Here is an 18,690-nt window from a genome sequence, read left to right as displayed (position 1 = left end):
CTGCGTGAACCTGATCCCGGCGTGGATGCGTCTCCTTATCTCTTTCCCGCGCCGCTCTTTCCGCCTGCTTCCGCCGCTCCGCCGCGCCAGGCAGCTCCCGCGCCGTTCGCGTGACGCAACTCGCGCTACGTCGCACGCTACTCCAGTCCGTATAATGTCCGTGATGTCCTTTCCGCCCACTTTGTCCGTGTTCTTGGCAACCCGCACTTTGCCAAATTACGCCCTTTGAGACAAAATTTCGAAAGTTTGAAAGTTTTGAAAAATTTGAAAGTTTTGAAAATGCGTTGCCACCTAGTTGGGGGCCACTTGTCGCTGAGCGGGCTGATCCCCTTATTGGTTGTGTAGGTTCTTGGGCTAACTCAGTTGGAGGTGGGTTTCGGGCCGCGTGGCAGTTAAGAGGATCTAGCCGGCTAATAATAAAACTACATAGGGTTTCGTGGCACTCACTCTTTTTATTGGCCACTATTTGCACTGGCACGGGGCTATCGCAGTTCCCGCCTACGACCGTTCTTAGGTGAGGCCTGACTACACGAGAATTTCCCCTTACACGGCCGCCTATGGGAAGTAGTAGGCGCCGGCGTCGCGGCGCTAACCGATGGCGTTTGTCCCAAGCCGGCAGGGCTTTGATTTCCTGTCCTATAGCGACTTCAGGCAAGCACTACCTGCGGACACAGTTTCTGAATTGTCCCATTAATATGGCGAGGTCTCGTCCATGACACAATGGTACTATTTTACCCTAGGCAATGCACGACTATACAAGCGAATAAAGATATATATATATACATATATACAAGAGAAAAGGAAAAAATTATGAAACGCTAATGAAAAAAAAAAACTTAACTATCTACAATAAGGCGACCCCTTGGCAATAGTTGACATACTAATCTCCATAGTTCCGAACTGCCTTACACGACTCGAAGACTGTTGCTGATCTATTCCCCACGTCACTCTGGTTAAGCCCGGAGGTCTCTATGCTCACCCATTTCACTCGTCTTGGCGAGAGCTCGCGGCCGTCACGTCTCTGCACCGCGGTTCTCCAGACGCGACTCTCGACTCTCCTCGCACCGACCCCCTCCCCTCGCGCGTCTCGTGCAGCACCTGACGTCCTCGTGGACGGGAACCCGCGACTTGTTCACCCCGTGCATAATAAAATACATGTTATTTACCCTTCTAATTTAAATTATACATGATGGACGATATTATAGTTTTTACAATAAAAATTATGTCCTGCTGAAAGAAAAGAAAATATACATAAAAAACTACGTCGGAGGGACACTGGTTTATTGAAGGTGGCACCACTGGCTCCCGCACAGGCCCGCGCACAGAAGAAGGTGGTGACGCGCCATAACGGCCTGTAGGAGCTAGGGTGGCCTCTGGGTCGACGTCAAATATATTTATTTATTCGTGAATCTATTTGTTAACTTATTTGTTATTAATTTATTTGTTAAACATTTTCCTGAGTTTGTTCATTCTGATTCTAGTATTTGGCCTAGTAAATAAAATCTGTGCTTGAATGAATTAATAATGTTTCTTTTCAGTGCATAAATCATACCCTAAACTCCCTGTATGGGGAGAAGACTTGGTCTCGGGTATAGCGACTCTACCATCTTAATCAATCCCCCAATGTTATAGCTTATTAATTTTTTTATGTATAGGAGTACGTGGGATGTCTGGCTGAGCTACGCCACCAGTGGTGTGAGGCGCCGGTTAAAAGTTTGTTGTAGGGTTGTTTGTGCTTTATTTTTTTTTTCTCTTTTTCTTTCGAATTTAATAATGTTTTATTATAGAGCAGTTGAAGCAGTGTCGTGTGGGAGCACGCGGCGGACGTGTTGCGTTGTGCTTCGCGTATTTTTATTAGTAATGTTACTGTTGTTTTGTTTAAATTTTATGAATAAAACGTTTTTGGTTTAGTTTAGTTAAGTCAGTAAGTCAGTCATTAGGTCGTTCAAGTCACCTATTAGGTTTTATTAAGTTTTAATTACGCAAATTTTAATTCCGGTTTAATGATTATTTAATTAATTTTTTTTAATTATGTCACCATTAAATTTTTGTAATGAATCTAAGAGTTTGTGTGGACTTTTGGTTTAGGAACGATGTTAAAACTTGTGTTAAGTAATGTTGTAGACAGTGCTTGTTGAGGGCGTGGAAAGTCATGTGTCGTGGAGCTGGCTTGCTACCAACGACGGGAGCGTTGCGTAGTCAAGCAGACATCGCGTGCTATGTGTTAGGGGCGCGATGCTCAGCTGTGCGCTGACCTTGAGCGGTTGCCGGCCTGGCGCGACACGGCTCGTCATGGCGCGGAAAGACTCGTTCCAGCCCGGTGTTTACTGGCCGGCTGGTCTTCCAAGGACACAGATAAGAGTTTCACAGTGAATTTTTTTTAATGATTTGTTTTATTTGCATCATTGAATACACCGTCTATTTTTTTTTATGAGTTAATTTTGACGCCGTCGTCGGTGCTCCCTCTGAGAGCACAGGCCGTTATGTGTCCTCAACACCTGATCAGTGCCGCGCCTAGAACGCGCCCGTGCGTGCAACATAGTGCAGTGCCCCGAACGGCGTGACGTCAGTCACGGCCCCCTACGTGTGCAAAGCGCCCGGCCGGTTGTGGCACTGCGCAACTAAATAATTTGTTCATGCATTTGATAAGATAAACAAAAACTAATACTTGTAAAATAACTAATAATTAATGTTAATTTAATAATCATTTTGTAAACTGGGATCATTCACAAAACTGGCCGAAATCATCTTCCCGCGCTCCGCAGTTTCCCGCGGAATTTCCCCCCTCCCTGGCCCCGGCGGCCAGGGAGGTTAAGCAGTCGCCATTCAGCACTCGCCCGGGCCGGCAGCCCACGCACGGGGAGCCCTCAATTTTTGCGCCAACATCACCAGTCACTACAATAGGTAATTATAGCCAAATCGTTTTAATTCAGCTCCCCGGTCAGCCCAAATCGGCCGTTCGAGACTCCGCGCGGCCCTTTAATAAAATGTGCAGTCCGACACCGGACTTTTCGTGTACTACGTAAATTATTAGGTGACCCATCGTGGCACCCGCGCCTTACGCTAGTGAAATCCCACATCGGGAATTAAATTCATCGCCCCCGCAGGGCGGCAATGCGCCAAATGCGAATCTAAACTTTCAGACGAGTCATTAACTGGGATGTGCCACGGTCACGTGTGTGATATCCTGCAGGATCCCACCGCGCCTGTACCCAGCGTAACGTGGCCCTTGCCACCTCGCGGAGTAGCCGCAATTAGTTAACCAACTGAGTGGAACACTTTATCTAGACCCGAACCCGGGACTAATCACAGTGACTATTGTGTAGTGTTTTGTATCAAGTAATTTTGTATGACCAGTCGCTTACGCATTTCACGTTGCATTCCGCAGACTTTCACGTAGGTAGGAAAAGACTTACCATTCGCCCGAGCATCCCACTCACAACTAGCCGGGAACAACCCCTATCAACGTACTTGCCACCGGGTTACCGTGTGGCCGTAACAAGTCCGCCAATAGAGGGTGGCGTGCGTGGAGCTTAGGTCGACGATGAAGCGGCCAGTTACATGAGCGTGTAACGTGTGAAGTGTGCGACGGAATAAACCAGCTAAAAGTAAGTGTGTGTTTTTATTAATAAGGCATCCTGGGAGGCCATAACAGCCCGGGGGGTCCTTTGTCGACACGTCCCTGCCTGCAGCCACGAGGCCAGGAACCCTGCCCTTGAGAGCAAAGTAAATCAAAACATTTCTAATTCACGTATAATCCAGATCAGGCTTCGGGGACGGCGTCAAAATGGCGCCCAACTAGTGTGGCTAGAACATCAAACTCTTTCGACAAACAAGCCAAGAAAATGAGACGGAAAAATTAGCAGACAAAGGGCTCGATTAGGGATAGGGCAACAGCGCGCAACGTGGCAACACCGCGCGCCGGAGCGGCGCCGCGCCAGCACGATAATCCGGGCCGAGACCAGACATCACCCCTCCCTCGCCCCTCCACTCATGCTATCCACTCGCCTACCATCCCCGCTCGACACCTCCGCCCCCACCCCGCTCACCACCCTCGCTCTTCAGCCCTCACCCGCCCGCACAGCAACCCCGCTCCCCCACCCCGCACCCCTCCTTACCCACCGGCAGTCAGCTGTCAAAAGACGTCATGCAGCCACGTCGCCACAGGCTCCCGCGAGGCAGGAAGCGAGCAAGCATGGAAAGGAACTCTGTTGGTGAGGGGAGGCGAACCCTCTACCTGCTCGCGGCCAGTCATCGACGTCCCCACCCGCCGCTCGGCTCGGACAGCCGCGAGGCAAGCACAGTGGAGAAACAAGGTCATAAATCACCACGAGTCTCTGAAGATGAACGACTTCCAGGAGGCCTACGAGGCATGGGCAAGCGAGGGCTACCCATGCCCAGGGTACAACTGGGAGTACGAGGAACAGGACGAGTGGGAGGACGACGTCACCGCAGAGTACACTGAGGGGCCGGAAGTAGACTGGATGCCTCCACGACTGTACCACATGACACAGCACGCATCGCCGCTTCCACACATGGCCGACCACCACGCTGCTGTCGCGGCCAAGATGCCGCCCACTTTAAGAACAACCGAGACGTCCATCTGCCACTCGTCACAGCCCCCGACATCGCCACCGACGCCGCCCCCGCCATATGGGGTGGAGACATCACCACAGGCGGAGGAAGCCACGCCCTTTCCAGCCCCTGTGGTACAACTGGCGCGCGGGGGTCGGGTGGACACGTCAGGCCGATGCTGACTCGCCACCTCCGACGCCGCCCCCTGTTGCCGCTCAGGTGCCAACCGAGACCGCAGAGACCAACGACACAGAGCGGCACAGCAAAGGGGGCGGATATGTGAACTGGGCGGAGCTGATGCGCTCCACCGTTACACCGCCTCCACTGCCACCAGTAATACCGACGCCGCCCCCGCCACATAGGGTGGGGACCTCGCCGCAGACAGGTGATGCCATGCCCGTCCAGCCCCTATGGTACAATTAGCACACTGGGACCGGGTGGACACGTCAGGCCGACACGCCGCCTCCGACGCCACCTCCGACGCCGCCACCTGTTGCCGCGCAGGTGGTAATTGGGCCAAACAAAACGGCCACTTTGCGACACAGTTGGCCGGATCACCAGGTGGCGGATCACACGCAGCGCCACTGCGGATCCCGAACACCACCTCCGGCACCACCGACGACGCCGCCCCCAGCCGCTGAAGGAGCAACTGGCGTGGCTGCAAGCCTCAAAACGGCCACTTTGCGACACAGTCCGGCAGATCACCAGGTGGCGGATCACACGCAGCGCCACTGCGGATCCCGAACACCACCTCCGGCACCACCGACGAAACCGCCCCCAGCCGCTGAAGGAGCAACTGGCGCGGCCACAAGCCTCAAAACGGCCACTTTGCGACACAGTCCGGCAGATCACCAGGTGGCGGATCACACGCAGCGCCACTGCGGATCCCGAACACCACCTCCGGCACCACCTTAGACGCCTCCCCCAGCCACTGAGAGCGCAGCTGGCGCGGCCGCACGTCGCGAAACCACGACATCGCGACCTAGTCCGGCAGACCACCAGGTGGCGGATCATACGCAGCGCCACTGCGGATCCCGAATACCGTCTCCGGCACCACCGACGCCGCCGCCCCCAGCCGCTGAAGGAGTAACTGGCGCGGCCACAAGCCTCAAAACGGCCACTTTGCGACACTGTCCGGCAGATCATTAGGTGGCGGATCACACGCAGCGCCACTGCGGATCCCGAACACCACCTCCGGCACCACCAACGACGCCGCCCCCAGCCGCTGAAGGAGCAACTGGCGTGGCCACAAGCCTCAAAACGGCCACTTTGCGACACAGTCCGGCAGATCACCAGGTGGCGGATCACACGCAGCGCCACTGCGAATCCCGAACACCACCTCCGGCACCACCGACGACGCCGCCCCCAGCCACCGAGAGCGCAGCTGACGCGGCCTCGTGTCGCAAAACCACCACATTTCGATCTAGTCTGCTGACCACCGGGTTGTCGACGCCGTGCCACAAGGCACCGAGGCGGACTTGTCAGCCACGACGCCGCCGCCGCCACCGACGCCGCCCCCAACTGCCGTGAAGGCTCACGGGACCGGGACCGGGACCGGGTGCTCCCGCCTGATGACGTCAGCGCCTACGCCAACGACACTGACGGACCACTCATCGAGGACGTGACGCATGACAACACCGCACAGGGCGACCAGGTCGACCTGAGTGAACCAGTGGTGACGTTGCCGGAGCCGATCCAGAGACGTGAACGGAGGTACGTCCACCCCTGGGAACGGCGGGTGACGGGGACGTACGTGAGCAAGGACGTGACAGACGGGGTAACGGTCCGGCTCCTCAGTGGGGAGGGCGATGTCGACAGGGCCCAGCAGGTGGTCCTGGACTTGCCTTCCGGGGAGCCGATGATGACCGCTCACGCGGGGAGGGGACCGGCGTTGCGCCGGTCCACGCGTGAGAAGGCGGCCCCCCACTACCTCCGGGACTACGAGTGGGGGAGTCAGCACAAACCCCGAGACGTGAGACAGACGACCGACGGGGTATTACGCTGCAGCGTGATGCAGCTCCTGCCCCAGTTTGCCCGACCCAGACGGAATGACGTGACGAGCTCCGACGACCAGACACGTGGCCGGACGCGGACGCAGCTGCCGGTCTAGGTCAGCGTCGGGGGCCAGGACGGCCTCGGGAGAGGGGGGGCATATTACGACAGTCGTCGTACCCTCCCAGATACAGAGGCCGTACCTGGCCACCGACGCGGGCCTGAGGGGGTCTGTTTTCCCCCCAGTGAACCCCCCAGTGTTGTGCATCGGCCAGGGACGCACCCGTGTGCGCCCTAGCACGCCAGTGGGCCAGTGTTAGTGTGTAAATGTTTCTGTGTGTATATATTTTCTTCCCAAATGACCGTGATTTTTTTAAGTGTATAAATAATGTAATTGTCATGTATTAACTATCGTATAATAATCGTGTAATTCTTGTAAACGTGTCGCAGTGTCTGTATGTAAGCGTGGCCTGGCGCTCAACCGCGTCGCGAGGGGTGGCGCTCTCCACGCTGGCCGATTTCCCCTCCCCTCCCCCGCAGCCCGCGCGCGACGCCCCGAAGACGGGCGGGGGAGAGCAGTTGAACTCAGGACTCGAGTAGCGGCGGACGTGCGCTCCGCTCCCCGCTGATCGCGAGACGGGTTGTCGAGCTCACGGTCCGGCGACACCGCCATAGGACGAGCTTTTTCGCAGCAGCCGTGCTGCCTACGACGTGCCGCCCACGTGATTGGGTGTCCGAGCTGCGAGTACGTAAGTTACGTCACGAGTCGGTCTTTATAGGACGCGTAAGCATGGTTACGTATCGCTGAACTTTCGCCAACGTTACGAGTCAGTACGCAAGAACCGCGCACGCATCACGTGTCTTGGATAGGGACATAGTTACTCACTGCCGAACCATCGCCGACGTTACGAGTCAGTACGTAGGGACCGCGCACGCGTCACGTGCCTTCGCGAAACAGTTGATTATCTGGAACTTTGTTACGTGGGAGAACTGCCAGTACGCGTCGGAACGAGTGGGCCGTACGAGACGGTCACCGGGAGTCCGGGTCATCGTGGGAGGGGCGCGCACCCTGCGACGGATCCGCCAGGCCGCGGCAAGCTCTCTGAACGCAATAAAAGAGCTCGTGAACCGATTAACATCGAGTGGTCCTTTCGATCTACCTGTCATTCTACCTCACCATCCCTCCAGGTCCCGCATTTCCAGGTCCCGGCCACGTCGGCCTAGACCCACACCTCTCCGACGAGAGCAGTACGGGCATAACAGACATTTCTAGCAAACAGGGAAATAGGGACCAGAAGCCGAGGGACGTCATTTGGCGCCCAACTAGTGTGGCCGTAAGCATACGCAAGTGCACGCAAGCGCGCAGGTGCAGGACAGGACTGAAGCAGGTGCAACCGCACGGCGTGGGAGCGGCGCGAACTCGAGACGGCGCGCCGGCGGGAGATAACGCGGCGCGGGAACGTCGCGAACCGGAGACATTCGGCGGGAGATATCGCGGCGCGGGAACGGCGCGAATACGAGACGTTTCGGCGAGAGATAACGCGTCGTGGGGGCGACAGAAATACAAGACGGCTACGCAGCGACGTCTCCGACTGAAGATAACGCGCCGGGTAGGATCGGATTGTGTTACTGGGGAGATTGTGATCACGAACCCGGATCACTAGCACCGAGAGGAAAGGATGGCGTGGAAACAGGCGGGGCAAGGAAGAGACGATCTAATAAGTTTCGAAACAGACTTGCATGAGGAAGGAGGCTCCGCGAAAATTGACGTAAAAGACGAAGTGTGCGGGTCCGGCAGCGCGGCCGAGGGCGCGAAGAGCACGGACAGCACGGACAAGGACTTTAAACGGGAACAGGGGGCAGGCCCGCGGACGTGGAGGGGCCGGTAGTGTGGTACGTGAACACGCAGTTCGAGTTGCCAGTGTTTGCGGGGAGAGCCAACGAGGACCCGCGGGAGTTTTTGCGGGAGTGTGAACACCTCCTAAAACTGTACGAAGTGCGACGAGCGGAGTGGGTGTCGCGAGTGGCGGGACAGCTCCGCGGCGAGGCAAGGAACTGGTGGTCAATGGCCGGGAGTTTGATACCGAGTGGGGACATTTTGTACACCAGGTCGCGACTAGGTTTGATAACGATCAGGCGCGGGCAATGTGCTTGCGGACATTTTATTGCCGAAACCAGGAGGAGGACGAGAGTGCGGAGCAGTTCATTTACGAAAAGTTACGCATGTTCCGCCGATTGGGGACGAGTGGGGACGTGAGTGTGGCGTTGCCAACCATTGTCGAACAATTGCTACCAGAGTTCCGCCCCTTCATGAGAACGGCTGCTGGTCGTGACACGGAGGAGTTCGTGGCCCTCGGCCGCGTGATCGAACGTGACATGTCGCAGTGGAGGACGGCGCTCAGGGGCGCAAGAGCTCCCCGTGCCCGCTCGGGGCCGCGGGGGGTAACCGTCACAGAGGTCACGGACAGTGACATGGCCGTGGTGAGCTACGCCGACGGCACAGGACCGCGCAAGACAACAGACCGTGGTGGCACCAGGGAACGTCCGGAGTTAGCTGCAGCAGGAGGGAGACGTCACGAGCGGACAGCTACGCGGGAGAGGGATGAGCGTCCGCCGCGATGCCTATTTTCCGGAGGCGTACCATTGGCATCGCCTCTGCCCCACCAGAGCCGCGTGGGAGGAGGCGGAAGAAGGCAACACGTCGCAGGCGGGAAACGCAGGACCAGGGGCGGAGGGACAACTGGGTGCCGCTCCCCGGCCCGCCAGCCACCGGCAGACCCAGTAACCGACAGGACTCGTCGACCACCACCGGAGCCTACCACAACAACACCGCGTACGCCGCCAGGGAGCGAGGGGCAACAGACCCGCTCCTCGTCAGCTGTCCCCGTGCCGGGGCAACCTCATGGACAGCCGAATGCCGTCACAACCACCACAGCCCCGAAGCCGGTTATGTCGGTGGCCGTACCAGCCGCCGCGTCGACATGCCGTCGGCGGGGTGGGCAACCGGAGCGGCAGCGCGGGCATCCCGCCAGCAGTTCCCGTGCAGGGGCAACTGGATGCCGCCAGGACCCCGAGGCCGGACCAGCCGCCTCGTCGACATGCTGTCGGCGAGGTGGGCCACCGGAGCATCAGCCCAGGCATCCCGCCAGCAGTCCCCGTGCGGGGGCAACTGGATGCCGCCAGGACCACAGTGGCCCCGACGGAGGTTTTTCCGGGGCCAGACCAGCCGCCTCATCGACCTGTCATCGACGAGGTGGACCACCGGAACGTCAACACATCGGCGCGAGAGCGAGCCGCGGACCCCGCCGCAAGTTCTTCACGCCTGGACGGCCAGGCAGCCAGGGGCGGTGGGGGATGGACGACTGCACAGCTGGGGCAGGTCGGCCCCGAGGAGCCGGAGCTGCTGCGAATTCCCATCCACGCTAACGGGCGGGAGATGCTGGCCCTGGTGGACACCGCCGCCAGCCGAACCTACATCGCGGCCCACCTGGTGGGAGCAGAGGCAGTGACACCGCGGAGGGAGCTGGTGCAGCTGGCCACCAGGGACGCCGTCGTCGCAGCAGGGGGCATCACTCAGGTAACATTGAGCATCGTTGGTCACGTTAGCCACATCGAGGCCTGGGTGGTCCCCGAGCTCCGCGAGGGGCTGATCCTGGGGGTCCCGTGGCTGCACGAGGTCGACGCCACCGTGGAAGTACGAGCCGGCCGGATGCACTTCGGCACCCGAGGGCGCTGGACGGTGTACGGCGTGCACCAGGTTCCCCCCAGTCCCCCTCAGTCAGTCATCCGCCTAGAGGATCTTCAGCACGGTGTCCCCGAGGAGTACGTCGACGTCATCAACAATGTCCTCGCCTCCCAGGCACAGGTATTTGCGGCCGCGGACCGGCTACGACGGACGAACGTGACTGAGCACCGAATACCGATGGTACCGCACCGCCCCCCCTTTTGAGAAGGTATACGGGTTTGGCATCCGAGAACGGGGGGCCATACAGACTCAAATTGACGAGATGTTACGTGACGGGGTGGTTGAACCCAGCACCTCGCCGTACAACTCGCGGGTGGTGCTGGCCACTAAGAAAGACGGAAGTCTACGCTTTTTCGTAAACTTCAAGGCGATAAACAAACTGACCATTCCCGCCCCGCCCCTGCAGATCAACATCACAGACGCTCTGGCAGGACTGGGGGACGCTACTATCTTCATGACACTTGACTTGAAATCGGGCTACTGGCAGGTGCCAGTATGCCCGGAGGACCGCCCTAAGACGGCATTTACAGCACCAGATGGCCGACGTTACCAGTTCTGCGCCATGCCGTTTGGTCTCATGGACGCCCCAGCCACGTTCCAGGCACTGATGGTACTTGTTCTGAATGGGTACATTGGTGAGTTCGCCAGTGCCTATCTGGACGACATTATCATCTGGTCCAGGATGTGGGAGGAGCACGCGCACCATCTGGCACTGGTGCTAGAACATATGGCCAGACACGGACTGACGTGTGCCCCAAAGAAATGCCACATTGGGGCCACGGAAATCGAGTTCCTGGGACACATAGTGACGGCGGAGGGGTGCCGCCCCCGACCTGAGCAATTGGAGCTGATTGAGGGAAAGGGGGCACCAAAGACCAGGAAGCAGCTCCAGAAGCTTCTGGGGCTGCTCAACTGGCTGCGGTCCTTCGTCCCCGACTTCGCCACGGTGACGGCCCCGATGACGGACCTACTGTCGCCGAAGACTAAGTTCCGGTGGACCCCCGCCGCGGACGAGGCCTTGCGACAGGTAAAGCACCGGTTCAGGAACTGTCACACGCTCTCACGCCTGGTGCCCAGCCGCCCCATCTTCATCCAGACAGATGCGAGTCAGGAGGGCATGGGGGCGGTGCTGTACCAGATGGATGACCGGGGCATGAGACGCGTGATCGAGTACGCCAGCGCCAAGTTTGGGCAGGCTGAGTGGAGGTATCACGTGAATGAGCAGGAGTGCCTGGCGGTGGTCTGGGCACTGCAGAGGTACCGTCACCACGTCGAGGGGCGCTCATTCACGCTGAGAACCGACAGCCAGTGCCTCCGCTGGTTAGACTCCGCTCAGGGCCGGAAGTCTAAGTTCACTCGGTGGGCCATGCTGATCCAGGAATTCTCGTTCACGGTCGAACACATTCCTGGACGTGAAAATCAGCTGGCCGACGAGTTGTCCCGGAATCCGGATCCTGAGAATGAGTTCCACGACAATCAGGGCTGGGAGGAAGTGCTCCTCCCTGAGCGTGGGCGCGGGGTAGAGGACTCGGTGCCGCGACCGTGCACGTTGTACGCGCTGACAAGCTCCACTGCTCCTGCACCCGACGCGCGACCTGAGACAATGACTGACCTGATCGCGTGGGTCCACGCGGCGCAGCTCCGGGATCCCAACACCCAGACCCGACTGACAGAGTGTGGGGAGGGGGTGGTACCGGGCTGCCGAAGTCTGAACGGGGTGCTCCAGACCAGGGGGGCTCACAGGACGAGCGGGTGGCGGACCCACGTGCCGCCCGAGGCGAGGCGCTGGGTCCTGAGCTACCTGCATGACCACCCCCTGGCAGGACACCCGGGTGCGGAGCAGACGCTGCGTGAGGTAAGACGGAAGTTCCGCTGGCCTGGCGACGCGGCAGAAGTGAGACGCTACGTGCGGGCCTGCCTGCGTTGCCAGGAGCGGAAGTCCAGGCGACCCGACGGCAGGGAGCAGCAGGTCCCACGACGGCCCCGGGATCCCTTCCACACTGTGGCGGTGGATATTATGGGGCCGTATCCTCGCACGTCCCGTGGTCGGCGATTCATTGTTGTGGTCACGGACGTCTTCTCCCGCTGGGCGGAGGCGTTCGCAGTACCAAACGTGAAGGCCGGCACCGTGATTGCCCTGCTCGAGCGCGAGTTCTTCCCGCGATACGGGTACCCCGCGGTCCTGCTGACGGATAACGGGGTGCAGTTCACGGGGAGAAGCTGGTGAATGTCCTGCGCGGAATGGGGGGTGGAGCATCACACGACGCCCACCTACCATCCGCGCGCGAATCCGACCGAAAGGCGGAATCAGGACATTAAAACTCAGCTGCGCATCCGGTTGGACGAGGACCACACCAAGTGGGACCTGCACCTGCCGACGCTGCTGTTTTGCCTGCGCCGTCGGACGAACGCGGTCACGGGCCATTCCCCCGCTGAACTGGTGCAGGGCCGAAACCTCGCCCTGCCCAGGGAAGCGCGTACACCCCCCGACTCGCACGACGTGACCGCGCACGATCTGCGCGAAGATGCCCGACGTCGCCAAGCTGACTACCTGACTAGACGCACGCCGCAGACGCACCGGCCCCCTGAACGTTTGGAGCCTGGCCAGCAGGTGTTTGTTAAGTGTCACCACCTGTCGGCTGGCAAGAGAGGTTTTTGCGCCAGTCTGGCCCCTAAGTGGCAGGACCACAGGAGATCGTAGACAGACTGAGAACCACCTCGTACCTCGTGCGTCGCGCCGACGGACGGACGACTAAGGTACACAGGGACGACATTCGACTGATAGGCGACCCGCACGACGAGTACGACCACGACGACAGCGGACCAGTGGTCGGTGACGGGGCCGAGGATGACGTCACCGAAGGTGTACTGGCCGACCTCGGCGCCCCTGTGGTGGCACCGCCGGAGCCGGATCAGGGACGTCGACGGGGACACGCCCACCCCAGGACTCAGCGGGGGGGTGACAGGAGCGTTGACGGGGACGACGACACACGGGACAGGACCGATGACAACGTCGCAGTAGGAGTACTGGTCGACCTCGGTGACCCCGTGGTGACGCCACCGGAGCCGGATCAGGGACGTCGACGGGGACACGACCACCCCGGGTCACAGCGGGGGGTTGGCAGGAGCGTTGACGGGGACGACGACACCTGGGGCACGACACACGAACGGGCCCACACGACGACACCGACTCAGCCTCCTACGGGGGGACAGCAAGGGGGGGACGGCGGTTGGCGACTGGCAAGAGGGGGTGGGGAAAGGACGCCCGTCAGAAGGGGCGGAAGGGGTCCGCGTGGCGCAAGCATGGCAGAGCTGGAGCGCTTCGTGGACCGGGTGCTCCCGCCTGATGACGTCAGCGCCTACGCCAACGACACTGCCTGACCACTCATCGAGGACGTGACGCATGACAACACCGCACAGGGCAACCTGGTCGACCTGAGTGAACCAGTGGTGACGTTGCCGGAGCCGATCCAGAGACGTGAACGGAGGTACGTCCACCCCTGGGAATGGCACCACCGACGCCGCCGCCCCCAGCCGCTGAAGGAGTAACTGGCGCGGCCACAAGCCTCAAAACGGCCACTTTGCGACACTGTCCGGCAGATCATTAGGTGGCGGATCACACGCAGCGCGGGAACGGCGGGTGAACGGCGGGTGACGGGGACGGACGTGAGCAAAGACGTGACAGACGGGGTAACGGTCCGGCTCCTCAGTGGGGAGGGCGATGTCGATAGGGCCCAGCAGGTGGTCCTGGACTTGCTTTCCGGGGAGCCGATAATGACCGCTCACGCGGGGAGGGGACCGGCGTTGCGCCGGTCCACGCGTGAGAAGACGGCCCCCCACTACCTCCGAGACGTGAGACAGATGACCAACGGGGGGTTACGCTGCAGCGTGATGCAGCTCCTGCCCCAGTTTGCCCGACCCAGACGGAATGACGTGACGAGCTCCGACGACCAGACACGTGGCCAGACGCGGACGCAGCTGCCGGTCTAGGTCAGCGTTGGGGGCCAGGACGGCCTCGGGAGAGGGGGGGGCATATGACGACAGTCGTCGTACCCTCCCAGATACAGAGGCCGTACCTGGCCACCGACGCGGGCCTGAGGGGGTCTGTTTTCCCCCCAGTGAACCCCCCAGTGTTGTGCATCGGCCAGGGACGCACCCGCGTGCGCCCTAGCACGCCAGTGGGCCAGTGTTAGTGTGTAAATGTTTCTGTGTGTATATATTTTCTTCCCAAATGACCGTGACTTTTTTAAGTGTATTAATAATGTAATTGTCATGTATTAACTATCGTTTAATAATCGTGTAATTCTTGTAAACGTGTCGCAGTGTCTGTATGTAAGCGCGGCCTGGCGCTCATCCGCGTCGCGAGGGGTGGCGCTCTCCCACGCTGGCCGATTTCCCCTCCCCTCCCCCGCAGCCCGCGCGCGACGGCCCGCGGACGGGCGGGGGAGAGCAGTTGAACTCAGGACTCGAGTAGCGGCGGACGTGCGCTCCGCTCTGCGCTGATCACGAGACGGGTTGTCGAGCTCACGGTCCGGCGACACCGCCATAGGACGAGCTTTTTCGCAGCAGCCGTGCTGCCTATGACGTGCCGCCCACGTGATTGGGTGTCCGAGCTGCGAGTACGTAAGTTACGTCACGAGTCGGTCTTTATAGGACGCGTAAGCATGGTTACGTATCGCTGAACTTTCGCCGATGTTACGAGTCAGTACGCAAGAACCGCGCACGCATCACGTGTCTTGGTGAGGGACATAGTTACTCACTGCCGAACCATCGCCGACATTACGAGTCAGTACGTAGGGACCGCGCACGCGTCACGTGCCTTCGCGAAACAGTTGATTATCTGGAACTTTGTTACGTGGGAGAACCGCCAGTACGCGTCGGAACGAGTGGGCCGTACGAGACGGTCACCGGGAGTCCGGGTCATCGTGGGAGGGGCGCGCACCCCGCGACGGATCCGCCAGGCCGCGGCAAGCTCTCTGAACGCAATAAAAGAGCTCGTGAACCGATTAACATCGAGTGGTCCTTTCGATCTACCTGTCATTCTACCTCACCATCCCTCCAGGTCCCGCATTTCCAGGTCCCGGCCACGTCGGCCTGGACCCACACCTCTCCGACGAGAGCAGTACGGGCATAACAGACATTTCTAGCAAACAGGGAAATAGGGACCAGAAGCCGAGGGACGTCAAAGCATGTTGCTCAAACGTGTATAGTCATTGATTTCGGGTTGGAGTCATTCGTGAATCAGGTGCTAGAGGTCAGACCGTCAGAATAATTTAAATTTTGATTGATGAGATTATTGGTAAAATTATTTAGTTTTGGTATTGAAGTTTGTACCTGTGGGTATGTTTAATAATTTTTTTTAAGACTTTTCAAATAGCTAACCTGTACTCATCTTTGTTTAGAATCGTTTAGCTATTAGTGTTGCCCAAGTACAAAAGTATTTTCATTTGCCTATTTGTCGCTGTCATGTTTACCAAGAGAACTTGTATGTAAAACTTAAAATACCTATTGTTCATGTTAATTCCAATTGGAAACTATTTCAGTTTGTGGCGGTACCTTTCCGCTGGAAGAATAACACTTGCCACTTAGAGCACGAGCCCAACTTTTTAGCAGTAAATAATGAGCAACTGGTGACCATTCAGGGTCGAAATTTGTTGGATTGTCATACCTTCGAAGACAGTTTATGTTTTGTTCCCAGATTTTCAGGTGATGCAATGGGAAGTTCTCTATGTCCTAAGGCTTTATTTCAGGGAGTGACTGCAGAAAAACTTGGTGAACTGTGTGCTTACAGATGCCATTCGGGAACCCACCTCATGATTACTCAGGCTGGCCCTGAACGTTATTTTCTAACTAACCCTGTTGGTAAACTCGAAGTACAGTGTTTAGTGAATAAGAACCAAACCTTGTTTTTAGCTGCTGCCGATCGACCTGGCGCTGTGGACATTGAGGTCCCTTGCGATTGTCGCTTGTACATGAACGATGAGCTTAAAATTAATGAACTTTATCCGTGTGATTTTCTTTCTAAAGCTAAATTCCAAATGATTCATGTGATTCCAGCTGCCTGGACTAAATTTAAAAAATTAAAGATTTTACCTTTAACAGATTCTTCACACACAGTTTTTCCTTCATTAGAAAATTGTTTAGACGAGGATTGGCCTTCTGTTATTCCTCACTTGAATTTGGTCGTTTCACGTTCCTTTGCGAGGCCCGAAGAATTACAGCTGCGAGACCCGGTGGAAGTTGTAAGCTTTTTGTTAAAACATTTGCAAAGTATTTCATTATTTGTGATTGGTGGTACTTTATTATTATTTGTTGTAAGAAACCCTTATATAGTGGGGATTGGTACATTACCCCGCGTATCAGCTTTTAGTGAAAACGCCATGTTAACAATGGAGATAAGCATAACTGTATTTATACTTGGGGTCATAATGTGTATGATTCTTTTTCTGCTATGGAAATGGTTGTCACTCAAGTGGAAATTACGAAAAACTGAGGAAATTTCACCTCCTGTACAGACTGTTGTTGCGACTACAATGAAACCTTTAATTTACGTGAGAAATTTTCTGAGAATTGTCAATTAAAATCTAAGTTGGTTAGTGAGGCAGGTGAGGAATTTCATGTTTACCTCACCCTGTGTGATTAATTAACAGAACTGTTGTTTATGTTTGATTTGTTCACCCCATTAAGGGCACATTGTTGTTAAACACTTTTGTGGTTAGGATTTATAATGTTTTTGTAATTAACTGTTCAGTTCAGAAGTTTTCCTTTTTGTTTAAAGAATAAAAACAACAATCGAGGATGAATCTAGGGGTCCAAGCAATTATTAACCTAAGGTTAATTTTTTTTTGTTTATTTGGTTACGCTCGACTTTGACTTAACCTGGGTAGGGATACCTTGTTCCTGGTCTATTCCATCCCCTGTCCAAACCTGTGTGCTCTTGTGCCTCTAAAGACAGTGTAATTTATTTTCCACAGACTCAAGTGAGGCAGAGTTGTTAGCAACAAGTGTTTGCATTTTCTTTTTCTTTCATGAAGAAGAGATAGTGCATCGATGTACCACATCCAGAGACTTCAACGATTACGTAAGCTATGTGAAGAACTTTCCTTCGTCATGCATGTCCTCCTGACTGAGGACCATGTGTTGTGCAGCCATTGAACTTGTGTGGGAGATGGACTACTGTTTCCTCCCCTGTTGAGTGGTGGGCTGCTTATAACTCATGAGGAGTTATACTGTGGAAGCCCCCCCCCCCAAATCGGTTTCTGTGTGTATGTGAACTCTCTGTCTTGAAAGAATGAAGAAACTGATCAGCATGGGGCTCGCTTTCGTCGACTTGTGCCGAACGAAGAAATCAGTTACTCTCGGCCAACCAGTAACAATGCTATATTTTTTTTCTGTTCTGTAGCTAGTAGCTGCAGAGGCGTGTTTTGAAGATCTTGGACTTCACCTAACCCTATGGACATTTCAGGTTCCTTTCCTGATGTTTATCCTTTGTTTTCCTGACTTGTATAATCCATTCCTTTTCTCTTGGAGGCCAAGCTCCCATTTTAATTTAGCTGTGATTGCTTTCATTTTATTGACGTATTTATGATCATCTTTGTTGTTGTTGTTGTTGTTGTTGTTGTTGTTGTTGTTGGATAATAACATGCCCCTGGACTCATCCTTGGTTAGTTATGCTGTTTATGGAACTGATAAAGATGAAATGTGGGGTGGATATTATTTGTGTTACTCAGTCACTTTATTCAGATGTAAAATATTTGACAACATTGTTTGATAATTATTCAATAGGGTCACTTCACAGTTTTATTTAATGGAATAATTTAATTTTTTTTGTTAATTGTTATCGACCTTGTATTAACATAATGTTTTGATATGACGTTAGAAATGAACCCCCCCCCCCCCCCCCTAATTAACTTGTTGAAATAGGCTTGAAAGTGTAGTGTATATTCTTTGGTGAGATTCTGATACTGGTGTTGAAATGTTTGTTCAGTTTCGCTGGGGAGACATCCCCGATGACATGCTGCGAGGAAGGCGGGCTGAGGGCAGAACTGCTCTGAAGGCTGGATCCTGGGTGTGAGCTGCAGATCACACTTCAAGGACTCTTCTCTCCAGCTTCAACTAGGGCTGATCTGTCCACAGTTCACGCCTCTCCTAGTTGTATGTCGTACGAGTAGTTTTACGATGTGCAAGCCACCATCGATTCTAACAGGAAAGAATTGTTTCCTGGGCTTTTTACTAAAATTGTATCCTGTATTGGTTTAACTTTTTCAGTTTAGAGTTTGAATTTAATTGTTGTGATAAAACCCAACCTTCGTGCGCTCTCTTGCTCAAGTAGGCAGATAACTTATAATTCTTTGCCCCTTGGTTTTATTCATTGTTAG

General features: G+C 55.9%; 1 protein-coding gene across 1 annotated transcript; it reads left to right on the top strand.

The window, feature by feature from the left end:
* The first annotated feature begins 2,292 nt into the window (after positions 1 to 2,292).
* Positions 2,293 to 13,861, top strand: LOC134538050 (uncharacterized). The gene is made up of 7 exons (XM_063379024.1): positions 2,293 to 2,320; positions 4,402 to 4,709; positions 4,795 to 4,988; positions 8,366 to 8,426; positions 9,446 to 9,946; positions 10,719 to 10,805; positions 13,733 to 13,861. Exons 1-7 carry the CDS (start codon positions 2,293 to 2,295, stop codon positions 13,859 to 13,861), a joined length of 1,308 nt encoding a protein of 435 aa, XP_063235094.1.
* The last annotated feature ends 4,829 nt before the right edge of the window (positions 13,862 to 18,690 follow it).

This window comes from Bacillus rossius, chromosome 13 (genome assembly GCF_032445375.1).
Source record: "Bacillus rossius redtenbacheri isolate Brsri chromosome 13, Brsri_v3, whole genome shotgun sequence".
NCBI classification, from domain to species: domain Eukaryota; kingdom Metazoa; phylum Arthropoda; class Insecta; order Phasmatodea; family Bacillidae; genus Bacillus; species Bacillus rossius.
This window is presented reverse-complemented; position numbering and strand designations above follow the sequence as displayed.

Coding starts and splice junctions, on each gene's coding strand:
- LOC134538050 (XM_063379024.1), top strand. CDS start 2,293: ATGGCGCGGAAAGACTCGTTCCAGCCCG. Junction 4,989..8,365: donor ATGCCCGTCCAGCCCCTATG/GTACAATTAGCA, acceptor CGGGTCCGGCAG/CGCGGCCGAGGGCGCGAAGA. Junction 10,806..13,732: donor CGGGCTACTGGCAGGTGCCA/GTATGCCCGGAG, acceptor AACACCGCACAG/GGCAACCTGGTCGACCTGAG.